This window comes from Ceratotherium simum, chromosome 39 (assembly GCF_057802395.1).
Source record: "Ceratotherium simum simum isolate JZ-2026a chromosome 39, ASM5780239v1, whole genome shotgun sequence".
NCBI classification, from domain to species: Eukaryota; Metazoa; Chordata; class Mammalia; order Perissodactyla; family Rhinocerotidae; genus Ceratotherium; species Ceratotherium simum.
In genome coordinates, this window is record NC_141938.1 from 6,822,506 (window position 1) to 6,843,426 (window position 20,921).

Here is a 20,921-nt window from a genome sequence, read left to right on the forward strand (position 1 = left end):
ATTTCCAAGAAATAATAGATGAAAACTTCCTAACCTAAGGAAGGAAACAGACATCCAGGTACAGGAGGCACAGAGAGCCCCAAACAAGATAAATCCAAAGAGGCCCACACCAAGACACATCATAATCAAAATGTCCAGAATTAAAGATAAAGAGAGAATCCTAAAAGCACTTAAAGAAGAATGTCAAGTTACATACAAAGAAACCCATAAGGCTATCAGCTGACTTCTCAGCAGAAACCTTACAGGCTAGAAGAGAATGTACGATATATTTAAAGTGCTAAAAGGAAAAAACTTACAGCCCAGAATACTCTACCCGGCAAGGTTATCGTTCAAAATGGAAGGAGAGATCAAAATTTTCCCAGATAAGCAAAAATTAAAGGAGTTTGTCACCAAGAAACCAGTGTTACAAGAAATGTTAAAGGGACTGATTTAAGGGGAAAAGAGAAGACCACAAATAGGAAAAATTATCTATTTCCACGATTAGAACGTAATGGATACAAATGCACAAAAAAGAGGTTAGATATGATATCAAAAACATAAAAGGAGGGAGGAGGGTAGATAAATAATTATTGGGTACAAGTCAACTAAATAGATGCAAAAAAGATAAAAATGATGGATGAATTTTTTAACAATAATTATGTTACGGTATATGCACTTAAAATAACTTCAAAATCTTTTGGTAACTTGAAACCTTAGAGTTTTGCTAAATTAAATGATAAAATTTATTGAGTATCTAGGTCATTTCCACCTAAGATAAAATGTTAGATATTTATTACTAAGCATAGATTTATCTACCTTTGTCTCCTAATTACTAAAAAATACTTGGGTTTACTGATAAATGTGTTTTGTGTCATGCTGAGATTTTTGATGAACACACACACGTTTCTAGTCAGTACTTGTGCATCTGCCACTCAGTAGGATGCCAATGTAAAAAATTAACGAAAGCAGGATGTATGTTTTCAGTAAAGAAGATATAAGAAATGGAAATGTTCTGTTTGTTCTGTTAATAAAAATAAATTTGTCCTAGAGTACTAGGAAGGAGGGAAGTCATAGGACAAATTCTGAATGTAAAAAGAAAGTTATAAAAGGTTTGTGAGAGAGGAACCCAGAGGAAAGGGTTTTGTGCGTGGGTTAAAATAAATTTAATTAAGTGAATGAGTTTTAATATCAAAGCTAAACTGGTGCAAAATTAGAATTTGATTTTCTTTCTTTTAAAAGGATAATTTCCCTGGACTTTTAGTATACTCTTGATAAAGAGATTATGAAAGGTTTTTTTCATTACCATTAAGTAGTCTATCAGAAGGGTAAACATTTTATGTTTTATCAAAATAAATTTCCTGTATTGTTTTTATCAGGTTTTAATCACAGGAGCTAAGGTTTTTCTTACAGCTATTTAGTTTTCTGTATTTGCCTGAAAATCTTTAATTGTCACCATGCTTAAATGGATAACTAAGCATTGTTTCACAGTGATCTATAATTTTATTTGACCAAGTGTTTTTATACCTTCTGATATTTTTGACAAGCTCCCCCAAAATTCAAATCCTAAATGAAGTCTCTTTTTGACCTAAAAATAACTTTGAGACTTTCCAGCAGGCCCCTGGGACTTCTCAAAGAATTTTTTCTCTCTTCCTATAAAGAGGAAATACTAAACTAATTAGGTTTATTTGGTATGTTAAATTCCATGGGAAGCATTGTATAGTAAATGATGATAAACCTTCTTAGGTTATATTGCGTGGGTGAATATTATTCATTATCTTAACTCTCCTACCTTGCTTCCAGTACCATAGGAGGAAAATGACCATGACTGCATTTTATTATCTAATTTGGTTTACAGGTGGGTCTTACTTAAATGATGAGCAATGACATTATCAGGTTGAATGTGCTGTCCAGCCTTGAGAATGCCTGCTACTTCCTACTAACTCTACTAAACCAGTACAAGATTTCCTTCCACAGGCTCAAGAAATCACCATGGAAGAAAAGAAACACATATAGCAACGAAAAGGGGGAATTTCTGACACCACTCTGCAGATGTAGTCGAGGCCTGATAAAAAACCCTTAGTGTCTATTGCAGCACAATTGCCACTGCTCCAGCATATACATCAACTAACCTGTTGAGCACCTGCAAAGATGATTTTATGGAGAAAACAATACTTTTGGAAATTTTCTCCTACAATGACTCATAAAGCTTATGCTCGTTGTGCCATATGCCCAAAGTATAATCCAGGGAAACCACTTCATGCATCACAAAGCCACTTTCCCCTTTCTAAGAGACCCTTTGAGGTATGGCAATTGGACTTTGTTCAAATGCCACCATCTCAAGGATATAAATATACCTTGGTAATTATCTGCATGTTCTCACATTGGGTTGATGCCATTCCTTACAGAAGAGCAACAGCTTTAGCAGTAGGTAAATTATTATGGGAAAGGATAATTCCTGTTTGGGAATTCCTATTGAGTTACAATAGGAATAGTTCCTATTGAGTACCCAAGAAACTCATTCCACCAGGAAAATGTTTAAATCTGTTTGTGATGTCTGGCCAATAATGCAACATTTTAACTAATGGCACAAGCCAAACTCAATTGGCAAAGCTTTAAGAAGCTCTTAATCTCTTAATGCCAAAAGCTCTTCTGCTAATACTCATCAATTGTAGATCTACACCATTTGGGAAACATCAACTATCTTGTTTTGAAATAATAACAATATGGCCTATGCAATTAGGTGAAGGAATGTATGAACCAACTTTACTTAAAGGAGAAATCTTACATTGTTTTCAATGTCTCACTGAGACACTAAATAAAAAAGAAATGTTGGTAGCTGATTCCTTTCAGAGCAGGCTCTCAGGAGACGAAGACCTTAAGCATCAAGGACTACCACCTGGAGATTTTGTTTATTGGAAAAGACACCAGATAAACGACTCTTTGCAGCCCCATTGGAAAGGACCATACCAGATACTCTTCACCAATTCATGCACTGCAAAATCAAAAGGCATAGACTCATGGATTCACATTTCTCATTTCAAAAGTCTTCTCCACCTGAGTGGGTTTCAGTTCCTATTTCTGATATTCAACGTCAACTGACCAAGACAAATATCTCCAAACCAGCATGAGAAGAAGATGGCATCTACTGTAGAGAGCTGTCCCGAGACTCCAGACCACACCCATATTCCCAACCTTATATCTCCTCATTTAAACCTTTGTCATACTTAAACCATATAACCACTTTACAATTGTTCCATTTAAGTTTTCCAGAATCCTATCATACTGAAAAAATGTCATTGGTTTGGAACAGACTGGTTTCAAAGGCGAGGCAATGATTGGGTGGCTCCTAATGAAACTCAATGGTTATGTGGAACAAACCTCTGGCCTTGGCTCCACCCAGATGGCTAGCACACTGCACCCCAGGCTTCTCTTGGATGCAGGGAAGGATTCACCCTGATCTAACACCAATCTTCCTCTCCTTAATGCCAGATAGACTCATTCAGTATTCCACTGGTCTGACCACCTAGTGGTCATAACTGTTCCTTCCTTGGGGCTAGAAGATGTCACATCACATACAGAGGCCCTGACTAAATTTACTCTAAATCTCTAACCTTAGTCAAGCAGTAATAGCCTTATTAAATACTGAAATGTCTTTAATGAGGAAGGCCATCCTTTAAAATACAATGGCCTTAGGTATTCTAACTGTATCCCAAAGTGGTACGTGTGCAATCATTCAAACTGAATGCTGTGTTTTTATACCTGATGAATCTTCCAATGTGTCGTTTCTGCTAATGCACATTAAAAAGCAGGCGAATGCCCTTAAGCACAAGAAGTGATGTAAAAGCACACGTACAATGTCTGTGTGACAATCTAAACTTAATTGAAAAATTACATAACCTATCAAATGCTTCCTCTGATAATGTATACCTCTATACTGGTCAACTATAACCCCTAACATGGATAACTGGGCAAAAAAATGCATAACTCTATAAATTTACTAAAATCATTGAATTTACATTATCATGAGTGAATGTCATGTATGTAAACTACACTTCAAGGAAAATGATCAAAGATAAATGTCTGAAGAGATTTTCCTGGAATTACTCAAGGCTAGTTGAAAAATTTAACCTTCATTTTCCACTGGATCTGTTACACATCAATTTTATTTGCTCACCCCTCTCTATTGCAATCATTTGTACCTCTCTGGTCCCCTCCTCAACTTGTACACAGTAGATAACAAATACACTTTGGGTCAAACTTAATGGAATCAAAGTGAACTGAAGCCATATCGAATAAGTCTTTCATCTTTAACAAATTAAAATTTTTGAGTAATTTTGCAGTTCTTACAATATCTCCAATAATTACTTTCTTTTTTCCTCTCAAAGCCCAAAATATTTTCATGATATTGTCTTGAGACATCAAGTAATTATTACCTGTATTGGTTTTAGTTCCCACAGAAGCAGATGCTGAACCAAGGATTCAGATACAATCACTTTATTGGAAGGAGCAATGAATGGATGGGACAGAGGAGAAGTGGACATGGGGAAGAAAATACATCCAATAAAGCTTGCATTAAGTCAGCTATCACAGGAAATGAGCAGAGTTTTCATCCTGTGGGGAAATTCTGGAGAAGGCTACAAATTCCAAACCTCAAAATTACCCCAGTTAAAGGGTGAAGGCAATGTCATCCTCCACATGTCTCCCTCAAGGGCTGTGTCTGATGTGGTATAATTTCTTGTCACTTCTGCCACCACATATTGGGCAAAGTAGGTTCCAGCTGGTTCTCGCCATTGGCAGTCAGGCAATGGAGATGGTGAGTGGACCCCAGGGAATGTAAGACTAATGTTCATGGCATCTACTTCTCCATCTTTCCCTGTAGACTCAATTCTATCACCATTCTTCTATAGAGGTGAGCTAAGTTCTCAACACTTTATACATGTGTATAACTATGTTTTCTGTTGGCAACTCCAGGGATTCCCAGAAAAAAATTAAACCATTTGAGAACACAACTGTGATTCTATTGTAGTCACTACTATATGTTTTAGGATCTTAGACAGTGTATCTCAAAATTGCAATGTTGAGGAAAATGTCAAAGGAAGGAAGGGAAGAAAGGAATGAAGGAGGGAAGGTAGGATCACAAAGAATGAAGCAACATCTCAGAGTTATTCTAGATGGGTCACTACTATGAATCATCTGAACAAACCAGCTCTTAAATCTATATTCCTACTTTGAAGTTGAAAATCACATCACTGTTCTTATGAAAAGTAGGATAGCAAAGTCAATGTCAGCTAGCCAGATTAGAGTACAATTCAATCTCAGTCTCTTCTTTTGAAAAGTGGGGTGAAGTGGGGAAAATATCTCACAGGAATGTTTTTGAGGTGAAATAAAATCATAGTTGTGAAGAAACAAGAACAGACCTGATGTGGTAAGCAGTTGTTGTGATGACTGTATTATTTTCATTCCATTTGTTCCGGAAAAATAAGCCCACAACCAAATGAAGGTGAAGAAAATCAACATTTGAGAGGATAATCTTGGGGGAAACCACGTCAGCACTTGACATGATAAATACTTTAAATCTAAAGTTAGAAATATGAAGAATTGTGGCAAAAAAGCTGATGAAAAATGGAACTTTAATGGATAGCATATAAGCAAGAAGAGTCAAAAAGGAATTACTGAGGAGAATTGTTGAGGAGAAATTAACACATCCTACACATAAAGCTGAAGTCATAGGTGCTTTGGGAATTGAAGAAATCTAGCATCTGTTTTAGGGGAGAAAAAGAACCAGGAGATTTAAGTTTGCAACATTTGCCTTGGGGACCCACAATGTCCACTTAGTTCTGCGGCCAGCGATGATCACAGACAAGAGGCTGCTTGTCTGAGGAGCCTTCCCAGGGCCCTCTTCACATCCTTGTTCCTCAGGCTGTAGATGAAAGGGTTCAGCATGGGGGTGACTATGGTGTACATCACTGAGGCGATCGAGCTTCTCTGGGAAGAACGGGTCACAGCAGAACTGAAGTAGACCCCGAGGCCTGTCCCATAGAACAAGGAGACTGTAGATAGGTGAGACCCACAAGTGGAAAATGCTTTATACCTTTCCTCAGTGGAGGCCATCCTCATTAAGGAGGAGACAATTTGAGAGTAGGAAAAGAGGATCCCAGTGAGAGGAAACACACACAGCAGGGTAGTGACCACATACAAGGAGATGTCATTGATGAAGGTGTCAGAGCAGGCTAATTTGAGAACCTGAGCCAGTTCACAGAAGAAATGTGGGATTTCAGTGCCTATACAGAAGGTCAGCTGCACCATCAGTAGAATATGAAACAGGGAGATACAGAAAATAATGACCCAAGACATCAGAACCAAGAGGCCACAGAAGCGTGGGTTCATGATGACCATGTAGTGTAGGGGGTGACAGATGGCCACAAACCGGTCATAGGCCATCACAGTCAGGAGGCAATTATCCATTCCACCAAAAACCATAAAAAAATACATCTGAGTGAGACATCCTCTGTAGGAGATATTTTTGTTCTGTGTCTGGATGTTCACTAGCATCGTCAGGACAGTGGTAGAGATGAAGCAGATGTCTACAAAAGACAGGTTGGAGAGGAAGAAATACATGGGGGTGTGGAGGTGGGAGTCAGAGCTGATGGCCAGGATGATGAGCAGATTTCCAAGCATGGTGACCAGGTACATGGACAGGAACACTCCAAAGAGGAAGGGCTGCAGTTGAGGATCCTCTGAGAGACCCAGGAGAAGGAATTCTGATATTTCTGTATGGTTTCCTGATTCCATGTAGGTGGTGTGCCTTCCGGAAAAGGAGGCAAATGCAACGTTCAGTGAATAGCCAACTGACAACTGAGCTAGTCAGCACCTCTTAATTCCACCTTCAGGAGGACAAACTTTGCCCTCAGTTGAGTCTTTCCAAAGTAAGGTATTCACTCAGTCAATGGTAGTCCATTTACATTTTAAATGTGTGTAATCATCCAGACCTTCTGTAATTTAGCAGAAATCTCTCTCTCTTTTTATCTCCTACTCACTGATTCTCATTCTCGTATTCAAATCTATGGACATAAACCAATTTCTTCTTTGATATGACTCTTCTAAAATAATTAAAGATATTGAAGAAGACCTTCTTTAAGTAGTGGCAATCTCCATACTTCCTTCATTCTAATAGCTCTGTAATAATGATTAAGACGTGGGTTTTCAACTCAAACAACCTTAATTCTGTGACTTGATGCTCCCTATTGATGTCAAAATTAACTCTCATGTGTCTTATTTTTTTCCTTAAAAAAAGTGGTTACTGCTATTACCTTTTTTGTGATGTTTAGAAATACCTTTGTGCACAGTAGGATATCAATAAGTGATAGCTATTATTATCATTATTAATCTGTTCCTTTTATGACAATCATTTCTGATATATAACTCTCCCAAAGTACAAAATAGAGCCAGGATTTAGAAAATGGGATCTTGAGTCAGACTTCCTACAATAGAATTTAGCTCCTCTAACTTACCATCTGTGTGACCTTGAAGGATTTATTTAATCTCTCTTAGCTACAGATACCTCACCTCAACAATGGGGCTAGTAAATATGCCCTACATTCTATGACTGATGAGTAAATTAAATGAGATGATGCATGTAATTTTTCTTGTGATTCCTGTGACATACAGTGGACACTTGATAAATGTCAGCTTCTGTTCTTAACATCACAATAAATCTGTCCTGCATGGGTATCATTTATCAGATTTTCCTTAAACTAGGGCAGTCATCAAAGATGGAATTCTGATCATTATAAACACAACTCTTTTTTTATTATTATTTTTTATTTTATTTTTATTATTTTTATTTTTTGTGAGGAAGATCAGCCCCGAGCTAACACCCGTGCTAACACTCCTCTTTTTGCTGCGGAAGACCGGTTCTGAGCTATCATCTATCGCCAATCCTCCTCCTTTTTTTTTTCCCCAAAGCACAAGTAGATGTTGTATGTCATAGTTGCACATCCTTCTAGTTGCTGTATGTGGGACGCGGCCTCAGCATGGCCTGAGAAGCGGTGCATTGGTGCGTGCTGGGGATCTGAACCTGGGCCGCCAGTAGCGGAGCGTGAGCACTTAACCGCTAAGCCACGGGGCCAGCCCTAAACACAACTCTTTTAACCACCACATAGCACTAATTAATGAAGATCCCTATAGCTTTCTGTTTCAGAGACTGTCTGTCAGGTGGATTCTTCCAGAAGAGGGACAAGCATGCGGACTACATAGATAAGGGAAGAGAACAAAATCACAGAACCATTAAAACAAAATACAAATCATGTGGGAGAGTGTATGCTCATGTGTACATGCTCAGAAGTGGGGATATGTTGTATTAAAAATCAGTGCAGTTATTATCAAAAACAAATGATTGATAGATTTGATAAAAAACTTATTCAAAGCTTCTACAAATCAAGTCATCCTAAAAAGTGAAAGGCAAGTTTTAGGTTTGATAATAAATGTTGACATTCTCTGTGATAGAAAAAAGGCCAGTGTTATTAATGCCTAGAGAATCCTAATTAATTAAGAGAGAAAAAAATAATTGATGGCCAATTTAGCCTGGGGAGGTGGGTGGAAAAGGCTTCTCTGAAATATGAATATTTGAGGTGTGAGAGGAAGAATGGGTAATTGTTAACCAGGGGAAATAAGGAAAGGACAAGCATTTTGGGGCCAAGAGAACAGAATTCATGGTTGCCCTGTGGGTCAGTGAGCTCGGGAATGGAAGGGATTTGAGAGGCCAGTGAGACGGAAAACAGAGAGTGAGGGTCAGGAGGACAGAGTGGGTGAGCCCCACAAGTCCAGCATCCTGTACTTTTCCTTGATGTGCCCCTCATGATGGTAATTTTATGTTCATTTGTGTGTCAGAGGACCTGAATGTTTCTGCTCACCATTGTCTTTCCAAGGACTTACACGGTGCCTTGCACATGGTACATGCTCAACACATGCAAATGGCAGATGTGTAAAGATTGAGACCTAATGCAACAACTGTTAACACAAAAAGGAAATGTTCAAGCTCATGTATGCCTGAATATAGCCACAAAATTGAATGATAAAGTTAAAGCAAACGCATTCCCATCTATTTTAAGAGAATAATACATCATGAATAAGTAATACCTATTCTAGGAATGGGGAGCTGGTTTAACACTGTGATGTTAGTTAATATAATTCATTATGAAAATAGGTCACTGAAGAGAAATCACAACCATAATCACAGTAGAAAATGCATTTGAGAAAATGCAACAACCATTACTGTGGTTAGCACCCAGACAGAGCCTCTTGCTAAATGAAGACACTAAAGAAAATTTCTTAAACTATTAGGGAGTGATTGTTTTATAACCTCAGCCAATAGGATATCTACATTAAAACACTAAAATATTTGTGTTAGATTCATGAACAGACCAAAGCAGTCTACCCCAACTTTAATCATTCGCTATTCTCCTGAAGATTTAAGAGATTGTTAAGATGAGAAAAGGAAATTGGGCTGAGTATCAAACATCAGAAATAATTACATTTTTGGAGATGATATTGTGAACACTAAGGTGAAACAACAACAAGAAATACAGAAATAGTCAATGCTATCAGTGAGTCAAATCTGCTGCAAAATAGTTGGGGAATATAATAGAAAAAACCAATCACATTAGGAATTAAGTAGACAATACCTGGTGCATGATAGATTTCCAGTGAGTAGTTAGTGAATAAATGATTGGACACAGGAAATCCAATAGGAGCCTACAATTAGGGGAAAGAGTAGAGAAGAGGTAGAGACTCTCCAGAAACCAACTCTTATTGGAGAGATGCTCTAGATTCCAGAAGAGAGAGAAGAAAACTGAACAAGTGCTGGAAAAGACTGGTTTCAGTAGAAACTAAAGTATCTCCAAAGTACAGAGACTGCACCATCATAGATTAAATAAATATGGGACTGTCCCAGTCTCATTACTGCAGAGGTAAATCCCAGTACTCACTATGTCTGCTCTTTTCCGTTTTACTCCACCAGCCCTCACTGGATACTATGACCCTCACTGAAGCTTTCTGCTCTCTGAGATCTGCCCCTGGGAGCCCACTGGGGTTTTGACCTAGGCAGGAATCAGAGAAGTATAGGAAAAGGGCAACAGGGACAAGTTCTTATCATCTAAAGGGTTGAATTCTCAAAGCTCCTCATTAAGTAAATTGTCCTATTGACTTTCCTTTTTTCAAACAACTCGGCTCCCTTGGGGTACAAAGATAAGAGAATGGAAAATTTTCAGCCAATGTTGTGTCTGTGCAGGCAACTGGGAAAAAGGAAGGTATATTCTCCAAAGAAAAAAATCTCCTTTGTTTGGTTTGACTTAAATATGACAAGGTGTCCCCTAGGAACGTTTAATTTCTACAGGAACTGAACACAGGAACCAACTTTCTGCGATGTTCTTTTCCCAAAGAATTTTTGGAGATTTCAAGGATCACTTAGTGTCCACAATGTCATAGAGGCAAAGAGGTCCTTTCTGAAGAAAACCAGAGTACTTACTAGCTTTGGTTCTGTTGAAAGGGCTAACCAAATGAGGACTGAAAAATATCCCTTGACATTTGCTGGTGACGTGGAAGCTTTTGTCAAAATTAGGGAGGGCTCCATTTATTACCTCTAAATAGAGGAGCAGGGGCAGAAATAATCCATGTAGAGTGAGTGGAAGAGTGAGTATTGAAGCAACGTAGGTGGCAGATATAAATCACCTATAAAATATTTGTAAGGGAAAGGGAGGACAGAGGTAAAACTTCACCTAAAAAGAGTATGGAGTATGGTTAGTTCTAAAATAAATTAATGGAAGGTATGGGAAGATGATTTAACTTGAAAGAGAATGATCATATTTATTGCAGGCATTTGAATACATAGGATATTCTGGCTACATAATTCACAGGATGCAGTATATACACCAAATCAATGACAATTATCATGTGGTGTATCTCCATTTTATAGAATCCATGGGTCCAGAAATCAGAAGTTGGAAGTAGAAGTGGCCTCACTTAACAGCACTCCCAGTGAGTCACCTGGGGAGTTTGTGCTTCAGGTCTCCACACCTCTGGACTCTGCATGTTTAGAGGTCTTCACGCCTCAAGGGATAACAAATCCAGAGACATGGCAAAATCCCATTGAACTTCTGCTGCCCGGCACTTCAGGTCCCTCATGCCAAGAAGAGGAGTCACTGTCCTGGCAGGTGTAACTGACTCTGGTCACCACTATGATTGTGTGACCATGGCTATCGGCATATACTTGTACCCTGCCTTGCTTAGTCAGTGGCTGGGAGCAGCCCAGGAGCAACCTCAGTGCAAACACAGTGGTGGATATGGATGGCTGTCAGTCAGTTATGCTCCCACAGCAAGAGATCTGAGTGGTGTGACCCTGAGTGGCAGAGGTTCCTTTAGCTTAGAGCAATTCTCAACAAGGGCTGAAGACTGAGTGCTGTCAGATGGCTGCACTCCCTGCACTTGGAAGAATAAACCTTTAATTCTGAAGGGAGAAGTGGGCCACACAGCACAGAATTCACTACAGTCCACACCTGTGTTACGAGAGGTTCGGGGATTCGATCAGAGACGTAAAAGAAACTTTCCACTCCAAACAAATGAACTGAAGGTATATTTTATTATATAGAGCATAGTAAAGGCGATAGTCTGCAAACAGATTCAAATAGGTCAAATATTAAGAGGGAAAAACATCAGCTCGACTGGAAAGGGAAAACATCCACATCGACTGAAGAGAAATAACACAAATCAACCGGAAAGAGAAACACCAGGTTGACCGAAAAGAGAACACATCAGATCAATTACTTCACATCACATCAATTACTTCACATCACATCAATTACTCACAACATCCACGCCCCACTGCCAGGAGAGTCCTGTCAATTGACACGGCTGGGCAGGGATCACACGTCCTGGGCAAGGCGACCTTTCCACAGGTGGGACTCTCACTAGGGCTCAGTTTCCAGCAGTTTTTATACCATCAGTAATTTTCAGAGTAAGCAATTAGAGTTTGCAGAGCAAGCATTTAGTGTTTGCAGAGCAAGCATTTAGTGTTTCCACGCACAAATGGTTATCAGTGGCGTATGTGCACCGAGCCCCCTGGCTAATGTCCCAGCCCAGTAGTTGTGTACGTGCATTGTTCTCTCTGGTTATTGTCCTAGTGCAGCACAGATGGCCAGTCCGTCCCGTGCTATGATGCCCAAAGAGCCTTGAAATGTTACAACTTGCAACTCTCTCCATGGGAGAAAGGCCAGTTCCCACCACACAGAAAGCAGTTTTGTATTTCTTTGTGTGCTGGTGGCTATAGGTCAATGGAATGGCCAAACATGGCTGTACTTATGTCAAGACAACCTGCCATTTGGATAGTGACCTGCGACAACATGTACAGTGTCCCATGAGAGCTTATTTGCGATGCACGAGGGTCGGGAGTTGGAAAGGACTTTCCTTAGGAAGTGAGAGCTAAACTGAGAATTGAAGGATCATGAGTAAGGCTCAGCCAAGCATAATCTTGTCTTTCTGACCTCCTTCTCTGTAAACTCAATTCTCTCTCCTGCTACTGCCATTAGGACAGAACACCAGACCAACACATGCCACTGTCAAGTGGATATTATTAGTGGGGTGTTTCACAGGCACATCAAACTAAACTTTTACAAGAACAAACTCAATGATTTTCCTTCATTCCCTCTTTCCTTCCTTCCAAACATGTTACATCAGAGAGAGTTACACCATCGACAGCATCAACAGATCCACACGTGGAATTGTCCTAGATGGTTAAGTAACAATAACAGTATGTTAAAATAGGTTTCCTAATTAGTCTTTACTTTTTTATTAGCACTTACCACAGTCTTTATTTTTGCTACTTATTTACACATTAGTTTATTATCTTTCTCCCTATAGAATATAAGCTCTATGAAACTTGGGCATTTATTCTGTTTCAAACTTCATACCAGTGCCTATTAGATATCGGGTAGTAGATATTTAAAGGCAAAGATCAATCACACCGATTATAGTACTAGAATTAGAAATGAACATGGGGGTGCAGATGTTTCCAATTTGCTCTACCAGTCTTTGCCTGATACTGAACATCATCTACACCAACTGAACATTTGTAACTGTCAGAAACTTATACAGTGGATTTCCCCTTCTTTCCTCTATTAATCCATCTTCTAATTTCAGAATGTCTTGTTTTTCATATACATTTACTGACATGTAAAATTTAGGTAATTTACCTCTTTAAAACAAAAACCCAGATCTAACAGCACTGTAAATAATGGAATAGAAAAGGAAACAAGAACTATGGTTGAGATAGTATGTTTCCCACATGATTAATAAAAGGGAATAGTTACAGAAGGGTATGTTACACACATCTTGGGCACTGTTATGGGCTGAGTTGTTTGCCCCCAAAATTCATACGTTGAAACTCTAATCCCCAGTACCTCAGAATGAAGCTTATGTGGAGAAAGGGCCTTTAAAGGGGTAATTAAGTTAAAATGGGCTCATTAGAGTGGGCCCTAATCCAATCTGACTGATGTCTTCATAAGAAGAGGAGATAAGGTCACACAGAGAGATACCTGAGGTTTTTGTGCACAGAGAGATGACCTGATGAAGAGGCAGCAAGAGGGCGGCCATCTGCTAGCCAAGGAGAGAGGCCTCAGAGGAAACCAACCTTGCTGGTACCTTGATCTTGGGCTTCCAGCCTCCAGGATGGTGAGAAAATAAGTGTCTATGGGTTAAGTCACCTAGCCTTTAGTATTTGTTATGGCAGCCCTAGCTGACTAAGAGAGGCACCAATTCAAAATCCTCTTGCCCCATCTTTTTGTTCCAGCCATGTCTTCTTTAATTATTTCAATGGAAGCTGTGAAAAGCTTTGCACAGCCGCAATTGGACAGCACCTGCGTCAGGCCCATGTCATATTCCTCCTGCTTCCTGCCCTGAAGCTTCTCTGATACCACAATATGGGACACCTGAGGGAATCTGCTCTGTATTCATAAACGTGCAACTCAGAAATATGGTGATGTTAATCCCTCTAGGATCACCCTAGGCAAATAGAAGATATAATCTGTTGTCTTTTCATCTACCTACTGGAAAATTCTGAGACACATTTCATAAAGCACCTCAGAAGGGTTTGGTGGCATTGAGCACCAGTTACCCATAGAGAGATCAAAATGATAATGATTCCTTCATTGACTTTGCTTCCTTCTCTGTTTCACTCCCTTTATTGGTACTCCTGCTCCCTGGGATCAAATTTGCCCCCCTTCCCCCCAAAAAACATTTGCACAAAGCCTTTGTGTTGAAGGCCTGTGTTCAAGGAAATACATCATAAGATGGGAGAACGGCAGCGAAATAACGCTTTGGCTTATGAAATTATAATAAAATTGTTACAGTTAATGAAATAATGATAAACCGTTTACAATTATATTAACATGCTTTGTTGTTATACCTCAATGTCCTCATGTCGGCTGTTTCTGATTTTTTAATTGACTCAACAATTTTAATGAGAAGAATTTATCATTCAGGTACACTCATATTCATGCAAAATGTTCTATGTACAAGGTTATTCACTGCAGCATTGTTGGTTCTATAAAAATATCAAGAACAACCTACCTATCAGTCACTAGGGAACTACTTAGATAAATGAGGGAGCACTTGTACAATGAAATACTGTGCAGCCAAAGAAAAGCAAGATGTATGGTTAATACACACACCTACACAAACTACTCTAGTCAAATTCAGCAAGTTCACAGGGTACAATATCAACACAGAAAAATCAGTGTTTCTATACACTACAATGAACAATCTGAAAAGTAAATTTGAAAAACTCCACTTACAATTGCATCAAAAAGAATAAAATACCTAAGGATATATTTAACCAAGGAGGTAAACGACTTGTATACTGAAAACTATACAACTTTGCTTTAAAAAATTACAGAGGGAGGGGCTGGCCCAGTGGTGCAAGTGGTTAAGTGCGCACACTCTGCTGCGGCGCCCGGGGTTCGCCGGTTCGGATCCCGGGCGCGCACCGATGCACTGCTTGGCAGGCCATGCTGTGGCGGCGTCCCATATAAAGTGGAGGAAGATGGGTACGGATGTTAGCCCAGGGCCAGTCTTCCTCAGCAAAAAAAGAGGAGGATTGGCAGATGTTAGCACAGGGCTGATCTCCTCACACACACACACACAAATTACAGAGGGGGCCAGCCCGGTGGCACAGCAGTTAAGAGCGCACGCTCTGCTTTGGTGGCCTGAGGATTCGCAGGTTCAGATCCTGGGCCCCCACTGATGCACCGCTTGTCAAGCCATGCTGTGGCGGCATCCCATATAAAGTAGACGAAGATGGGCATGGATGTTAGCCTAGGGCCAATCTTCCTCAGCAGAAAGAGGAGGATTGGCATCGGATGTTAGCTCAGGGCTGATCTTCCTCATGAAAAAAAAAAATTACAGAGGATCAAATAAAACAATGATGATATATCACCACATACCAATTAGAAAGAAAGTATTGTATGATTTAATTTACACGAAATGTCTAGAAAACGCAAATCTATAGAGATAGAAAGAAGGTTCTTGGCAGCTTAGACGTGAAGGGAGTAGGAAAATAGGGGTATGACAGCCAAATGGTAATTTCGTAGTGATGTAGATGTTCTAAAATTGTGATAGTTGCACTACTGTGAACATACTAAAAAAACAGAATGGTATAGTTTTAAATGGGTCAATTGTATGGCATGCGAATTACATCTCACTATAGCTGTTGCAGAAAACAAAGAAAAGAGAAAATCATGAGTAACTACATCATTAGCATAAAAAATTTAATGTCTCTGAAGCACCTAGACTAGTAAGATGCAACAAACTTTAGCAACCGTTACATTTTTAATTCTAAATGTTAAAACTTAATATAAAACTATTGTAATTAAAAGAGTATGATACAGGCATAAGTAAATATTACTGGCCTGGGAGAGTCTAGAAATTGATACAGGTATATACAGGAATTTGTTGTTTAATAAAGGTGGAATTTGAAATCAGTAGGTCAAGGATAGTTTATCAATAAATGATACTATACCAAGCGGCCATCTTTCTGGAGGAAAAAAAAATTGGATCCACTACCCAACACCACATGCCAAAATACATTCTTTGAGGATTAAAGATTAAAATGTCATCAAAAATAATAAATTTTGGAACAAAACTAGGAAATTTGAACGTAATCTAGAGTGTGTAGAGAATTTTTAAGGCAAGGTAGGAAAGCCAGAAATCGTTTTTCAAAAAACAATTTCTTGGCTTCATAAAAATTAAATATTTTGTACAGCAACAGAAGAAACATTAATATAGCAAAATAGTTATCAATTCAACAGATGTCTAAAACACATTTAATAATACACATGAACAATTCTTGATAAAATGTTTTAGTAAATTAGGATTTAAAAAGAACTTTTATCTACTCCACAAAGGCCACCCACTGAAACGCAAAGCAAGCATGATCACCCGAGAAACTGTAGAACCATTCCTGAGTTAAGAAGCCTGGCATCAGTGCTATTACACAATTTGGTACGGGAGGCCCTGGACCATATGGTAAAACTGGAAATATAAAAATCAGAAATACATATTTCAAGTAGAAAAAATAAAAGCTACAGAAAAATGTCATTACACTGAAAACGCAAAGGAATCAATGATTAGAGTTTAGCTTGGTCCCCAAGGTAAATAAAACGAAAGGAGGGGAAATAAACCTTAAATATGAGATTGATTGAATGGAGGAGATAGACCATCTCATGGACTGGCAGGCATATTATTAGGGGAGAATCATGGTAAGGGCTCTAGGAAGGTGAGGACAGACAGGCAGGCAAAGAAGCGTTGACGAGCACCCGGCGGCGTGAGTCTCCAGCCCCATCCTCTCTCTTCCGACATCTAAACTCCCCGCGGGGCCTCATCCCGCCCCAACCTCGCCTCTGGGTATGATCCCCGTCCTCTACCCGTAGCCCCGCCCACAGGCCTGCTTCCGTCCTCAACCTGATCGGCTCGGCGTGTTTTTGTCCCCCGCCCCCGCGCGGAGCCGAGCCCAGGGTCATCCGCACCCACGCGGGGAGAACTGCAATTTCTCTGCCTGACACTGTCGGACGTGATCGGCAGCCCGAGCCCTGGAGCCCCGCCCCTTACCTCCGCAGGCAGGAAGCGGAAGTGGCGTCATCGGTTCGCGCGGTCTTTTTGTTCGTTTACCCCCCGCATCCTGGAGCGGTCTCATCGGTCCTCCTGCGGTGTCCCCGTCCCTTGTGAGGCCCGCGTGCAGGGAGCGCCCTGGGGGGCAGGAGGGCGGTAAAGGACAGGTGTGGCCGGGACCCCGAGGGGCCTCCTTAGAGAGGCCGGGCCCCTCCGCTCGCGTCCGCCCGGCCGCTGTCCCCGCGCGGAGCCGGGGCGGGAAGGGCGCGTGTGCGGGGGTTTCATCCCCTGGGCTCCCCTGTTCAGAAGCCTCCGAAGTAACCTCGGGACTTTTCTCCAGAAGGAGAAGAATTTCCGCTGCTCGAGTCCCGTTGCTCAGGCCCCGCGCGCTCCGGTTCTCACGGCCCTGGCGACCCCGTCGTGTTCCCGTGAGTCCGGGGGAAAGTTGGCTCAGGGGCCTCTTCTGCTTTTCCTGTGCGAACGAATGTGTCGTCTGAGAATTTGGCCTTGTCCTTGCGCGTTATTTTTGAACGTTACATGAAGGTAGAAAGGTAGGATAGTTTCTTAGGTGTCGAGGGTGAGCATATTTGTGCATATAATTATAAGCATATGTTGACCACAAGTCTTGCATCTAAAGGAAAGAAAGATACTCAGCTGTCCCGTCGTCTGAGCTTCTAGGCCCGCACATCCCCGCAGAGCTTTTAAACAGGGGCCTCCAGGAGAAAAAGATGGGGACTTTACGACACCAGTACTAGAATAAGTGCGTTTGCCGTTAACAGGATATTTGGACTAAATGTGTTCTTTCCCCACGTTTTTACTTTGTAAAATCTTAAATCTACAGAAAATGTGAACATCGTGTACAATGAGTGTTCATTGTAGTAGATTCACCCATTTTTAGCATTTTGCGTGTTTGCTGTCTCCATAGATAAATACGTTTTATGGTAACTATTTGAAAGTAAGTTGAAAATAAATTGCAGACATGATACTTGACCTTTAAATACTTGGTAATTCATCTCCCAAAGATAAGGATATTATCTTGTTAAAACCACAATAGTATTATTTTACCCAAGAAAGTTGAAAAGAATAATGTCATCAAATATCCGCTCTATGTAAAAACTAAAATTCTCCACGTTGTTCTAAAATATGTTTTTGCACCTAGGACTCAATTAAGGTTTATATTTGGCCGTTGTTTATGTCTTTTAATCTTTAACCTAGATCAGTTGCTATTGTTTGTCCATTGCATTGACTCTTTAAAGAAGCATACACATTCTTACAGAAAGTCACACATTTTGATATTTCTGATTTTATTTTCATGGTGTGTTTAAATATTTTCTCCATGTCTTGTATTTCCTGTCAACTGGTAATTGAGTCCAGAGCAGAGGTTGGCAAACTTTTTGTCTGAAAAGGTCCGGATAGTAAGTACTAGATAAACTTTGCAGGCTATAAGGTGTCAGAATTACTCAGCTCTGCCTTTGTAGTGGGCAAGCAGCCATAAACGTAAGTAAACAAATGGGCATAGCTGTGTTGCAGCAAAGCTTTATTTACACAAACAGGCCTGTGACCAAAGTGTGCCAACTCCTGGTGTAGAGACTTCAAAAGATCATTTAAAAATATTTTGTAGGTGATGTGTCCATCAAATTGCATTACACAGGGAAGACAGAAATGTATGCCATCCCTCAGTTAGTGATGCTCACTTTGATTACTGGCGTAAGGTAGTGATCAGCAGAGTGCTCTGTTTTTAAAGGTGGACTTTTCCCTGTGAATAAAAATGTCCTATGTGGGGTGATATTTTGATTCTCGGAATATCTTGTTCCCCACCAACATCTCTAACAATTATCTTAGCATCTGTTAATCACGGGCAGTGAATAAACTTCTGTATGTGTTGTCTCACATTTGTGGGGGTGTGTTTTCAGGGTAACCTGCTCAGGTTGGTTTTCTAGGTCAAAGGGCAAATGTACATTTACTTTTGCTGGAGATTATAAATTTCCTTCTACAGGTCTTTTGTGCCGTTTGGTAGTTTCTGAATGAATTTTTTAAAAACGTGTCTAAAAATATGGAGAAACATAAGGAAAAAATTTTAGTTTCAACTTCAAGGCACTTGTTTTCAAAGAGAATATCTTGTCCCGTTTCATCTTGAGTAAAAATATTCAGATATTTTTTCAAAAGTGCAGTGTTTTGGTTTATATTATATTCTGCGCAGACACTTTATATGAGTCTTACTTGATTCTTAGGTTGTAATTCTATTTTTGTGTTCCTTTTATTTGTGCATACTGTACTGTAACATTCTTGTGGGTAATGGCAGTTCAATCCACGAGTGGTCGTTGAATTCCTTTAATGAGCTAGGATCTGTACCAGGGACAGAGAAACAGTGGCCATCCAAGTGGACAGAGGACTGCCACCATGGGGCTTCCAGAGTGAGTTGAATCCATAGCAACTTAAATAGAACCCACTAACTCCTGCTTTGGGAATGGACTGCAGGAAAGATGAGAATGAAGGCGTGGAGTCAAGATAGAATCTTATGATAAATAAGTTTTAAAACTTGGTCATGGAACCTAGATGTGGATGATTATTATGGAAAAATGAAATGATATGAAAGTTGTGTAGAAGGTAAAAGTGAAAGAATCCAGGCATTTCTTTCATCTATTCCTTTATTAGAGGATATACCCCCACTTAATGAATGTTTGAATGGTTAGTGCTTAGTGAAAAATTTCAACCCCTGGCTGTTCTTAGGAAACTTGTAAGCTAGCGGAGGAGGCAAATATCTCTCCAAGAAAATAAATGTATTGTTAAAAATTGATTAGGGTTCTGGAGCTAAATTAGAGAATGGTATTATTTTCTCTTTTTATATGAGAGTAGATGAATGTAAGAGAGGTGATAAATATTTCAGTCGTAAAAAGACAAGGCATTGGAGTTAGTGGTGTGGGAAGGGACACTAGTAGGAGATGGGGAAAGCGTTGTGTATTTGGTTGATTACATTTCTAGGGTGAGAGAGGGGAGAGCATCAAGGGTTACGCCCAGATTTGACAGTAGAGATGTTTTATGTGGTTGGGAAAATGCTGAGGGAGGATTCTAGTCTTCAATGTATACCTGACAGGAGAAATAAGTAATATCTGTTCACGTGATGTGAATCGAGAGAAAATAAGAGAAAGTATGGATGTGTTTTAATATTATGAGTAGCAAATTCATTCAAGGAATTAATCCAATTCAGTAATTCACTTGTGTTATTATCAATCTTAGCAAATGTTTATGTTAATAAACATATTATGGTTTTGTAGTCCACCTTGAGATTCCTTCTCCTGCCCAGATTAGGCCTTTGATTCCCTGACTGAATGTCCAGAATAACCAGTCCTGTTTGACTTTTTATAGACACTGACACATTTAAGGGGCTAGAGTCACTCCACAGGTAAAGGACCAGAAAACTCCCCTGACAATGCAGGTTGCCAGAAAGCACTGAAGGCTCCATGTGTCTTGGTAATATGCATGTTACACTCTCTGTTTGCCACTTGGGTGTCCCAATGAGCTAGCTGTGCCATAGTGAGACAATTGATGAGTGTTCTGAAGATAAAGTTGTTGCAGATGTGCAGATACTGTGATTCTGTGAATGTCTTCCCCCTTGGCAGGAAGTGGTGTGAAGGATCTCTGTTGTCTGTTGATCACCAGTCACCGGGTGCCTTCACTGAGCCAGGCTCTGTGCTGCTCTCTGTACTGGCAAACCTTGGCATCCAAAACAGACACAATGCAAAAAACCTCTCCAAAACAAGCTGATCCTGATGTCAGATGACAGTGTC

At 40.0% G+C, this 20,921-nt stretch overlaps 2 protein-coding genes across 2 annotated transcripts in view; one reads left to right on the top strand and one right to left on the bottom strand.

The window, feature by feature from the left end:
• Window positions 1–5,832: 5,832 nt before the first annotated feature.
• On the bottom strand, window positions 5,833–6,777 carry LOC101405046 (olfactory receptor 7D4-like). Its single transcript, XM_004442605.3, has one exon. It carries the CDS (start codon window positions 6,769–6,771, stop codon window positions 5,833–5,835), a length of 939 nt encoding a protein of 312 aa, XP_004442662.1. The 5' UTR covers window positions 6,772–6,777.
• A 10,632-nt stretch (window positions 6,778–17,409) lies between these two features.
• The window catches only part of LOC101401286 (uncharacterized), a 32,991-nt gene continuing 29,479 nt past the window's right edge, over window positions 17,410–20,921 (top strand). Inside the window, 1 exon segment of the mRNA XM_087425279.1 lies at window positions 17,410–17,684. The gene's annotated coding sequence lies outside the window, so the exon portion shown is untranslated.

Bases quoted from the DNA above. Each gene is read 5' to 3' on its own strand.
- LOC101405046 (XM_004442605.3), bottom strand. From the start codon at position 6,771: ATGGAATCAGGAAACCATACAGAAATATCAGAATTCCTTCTCCTGGGT.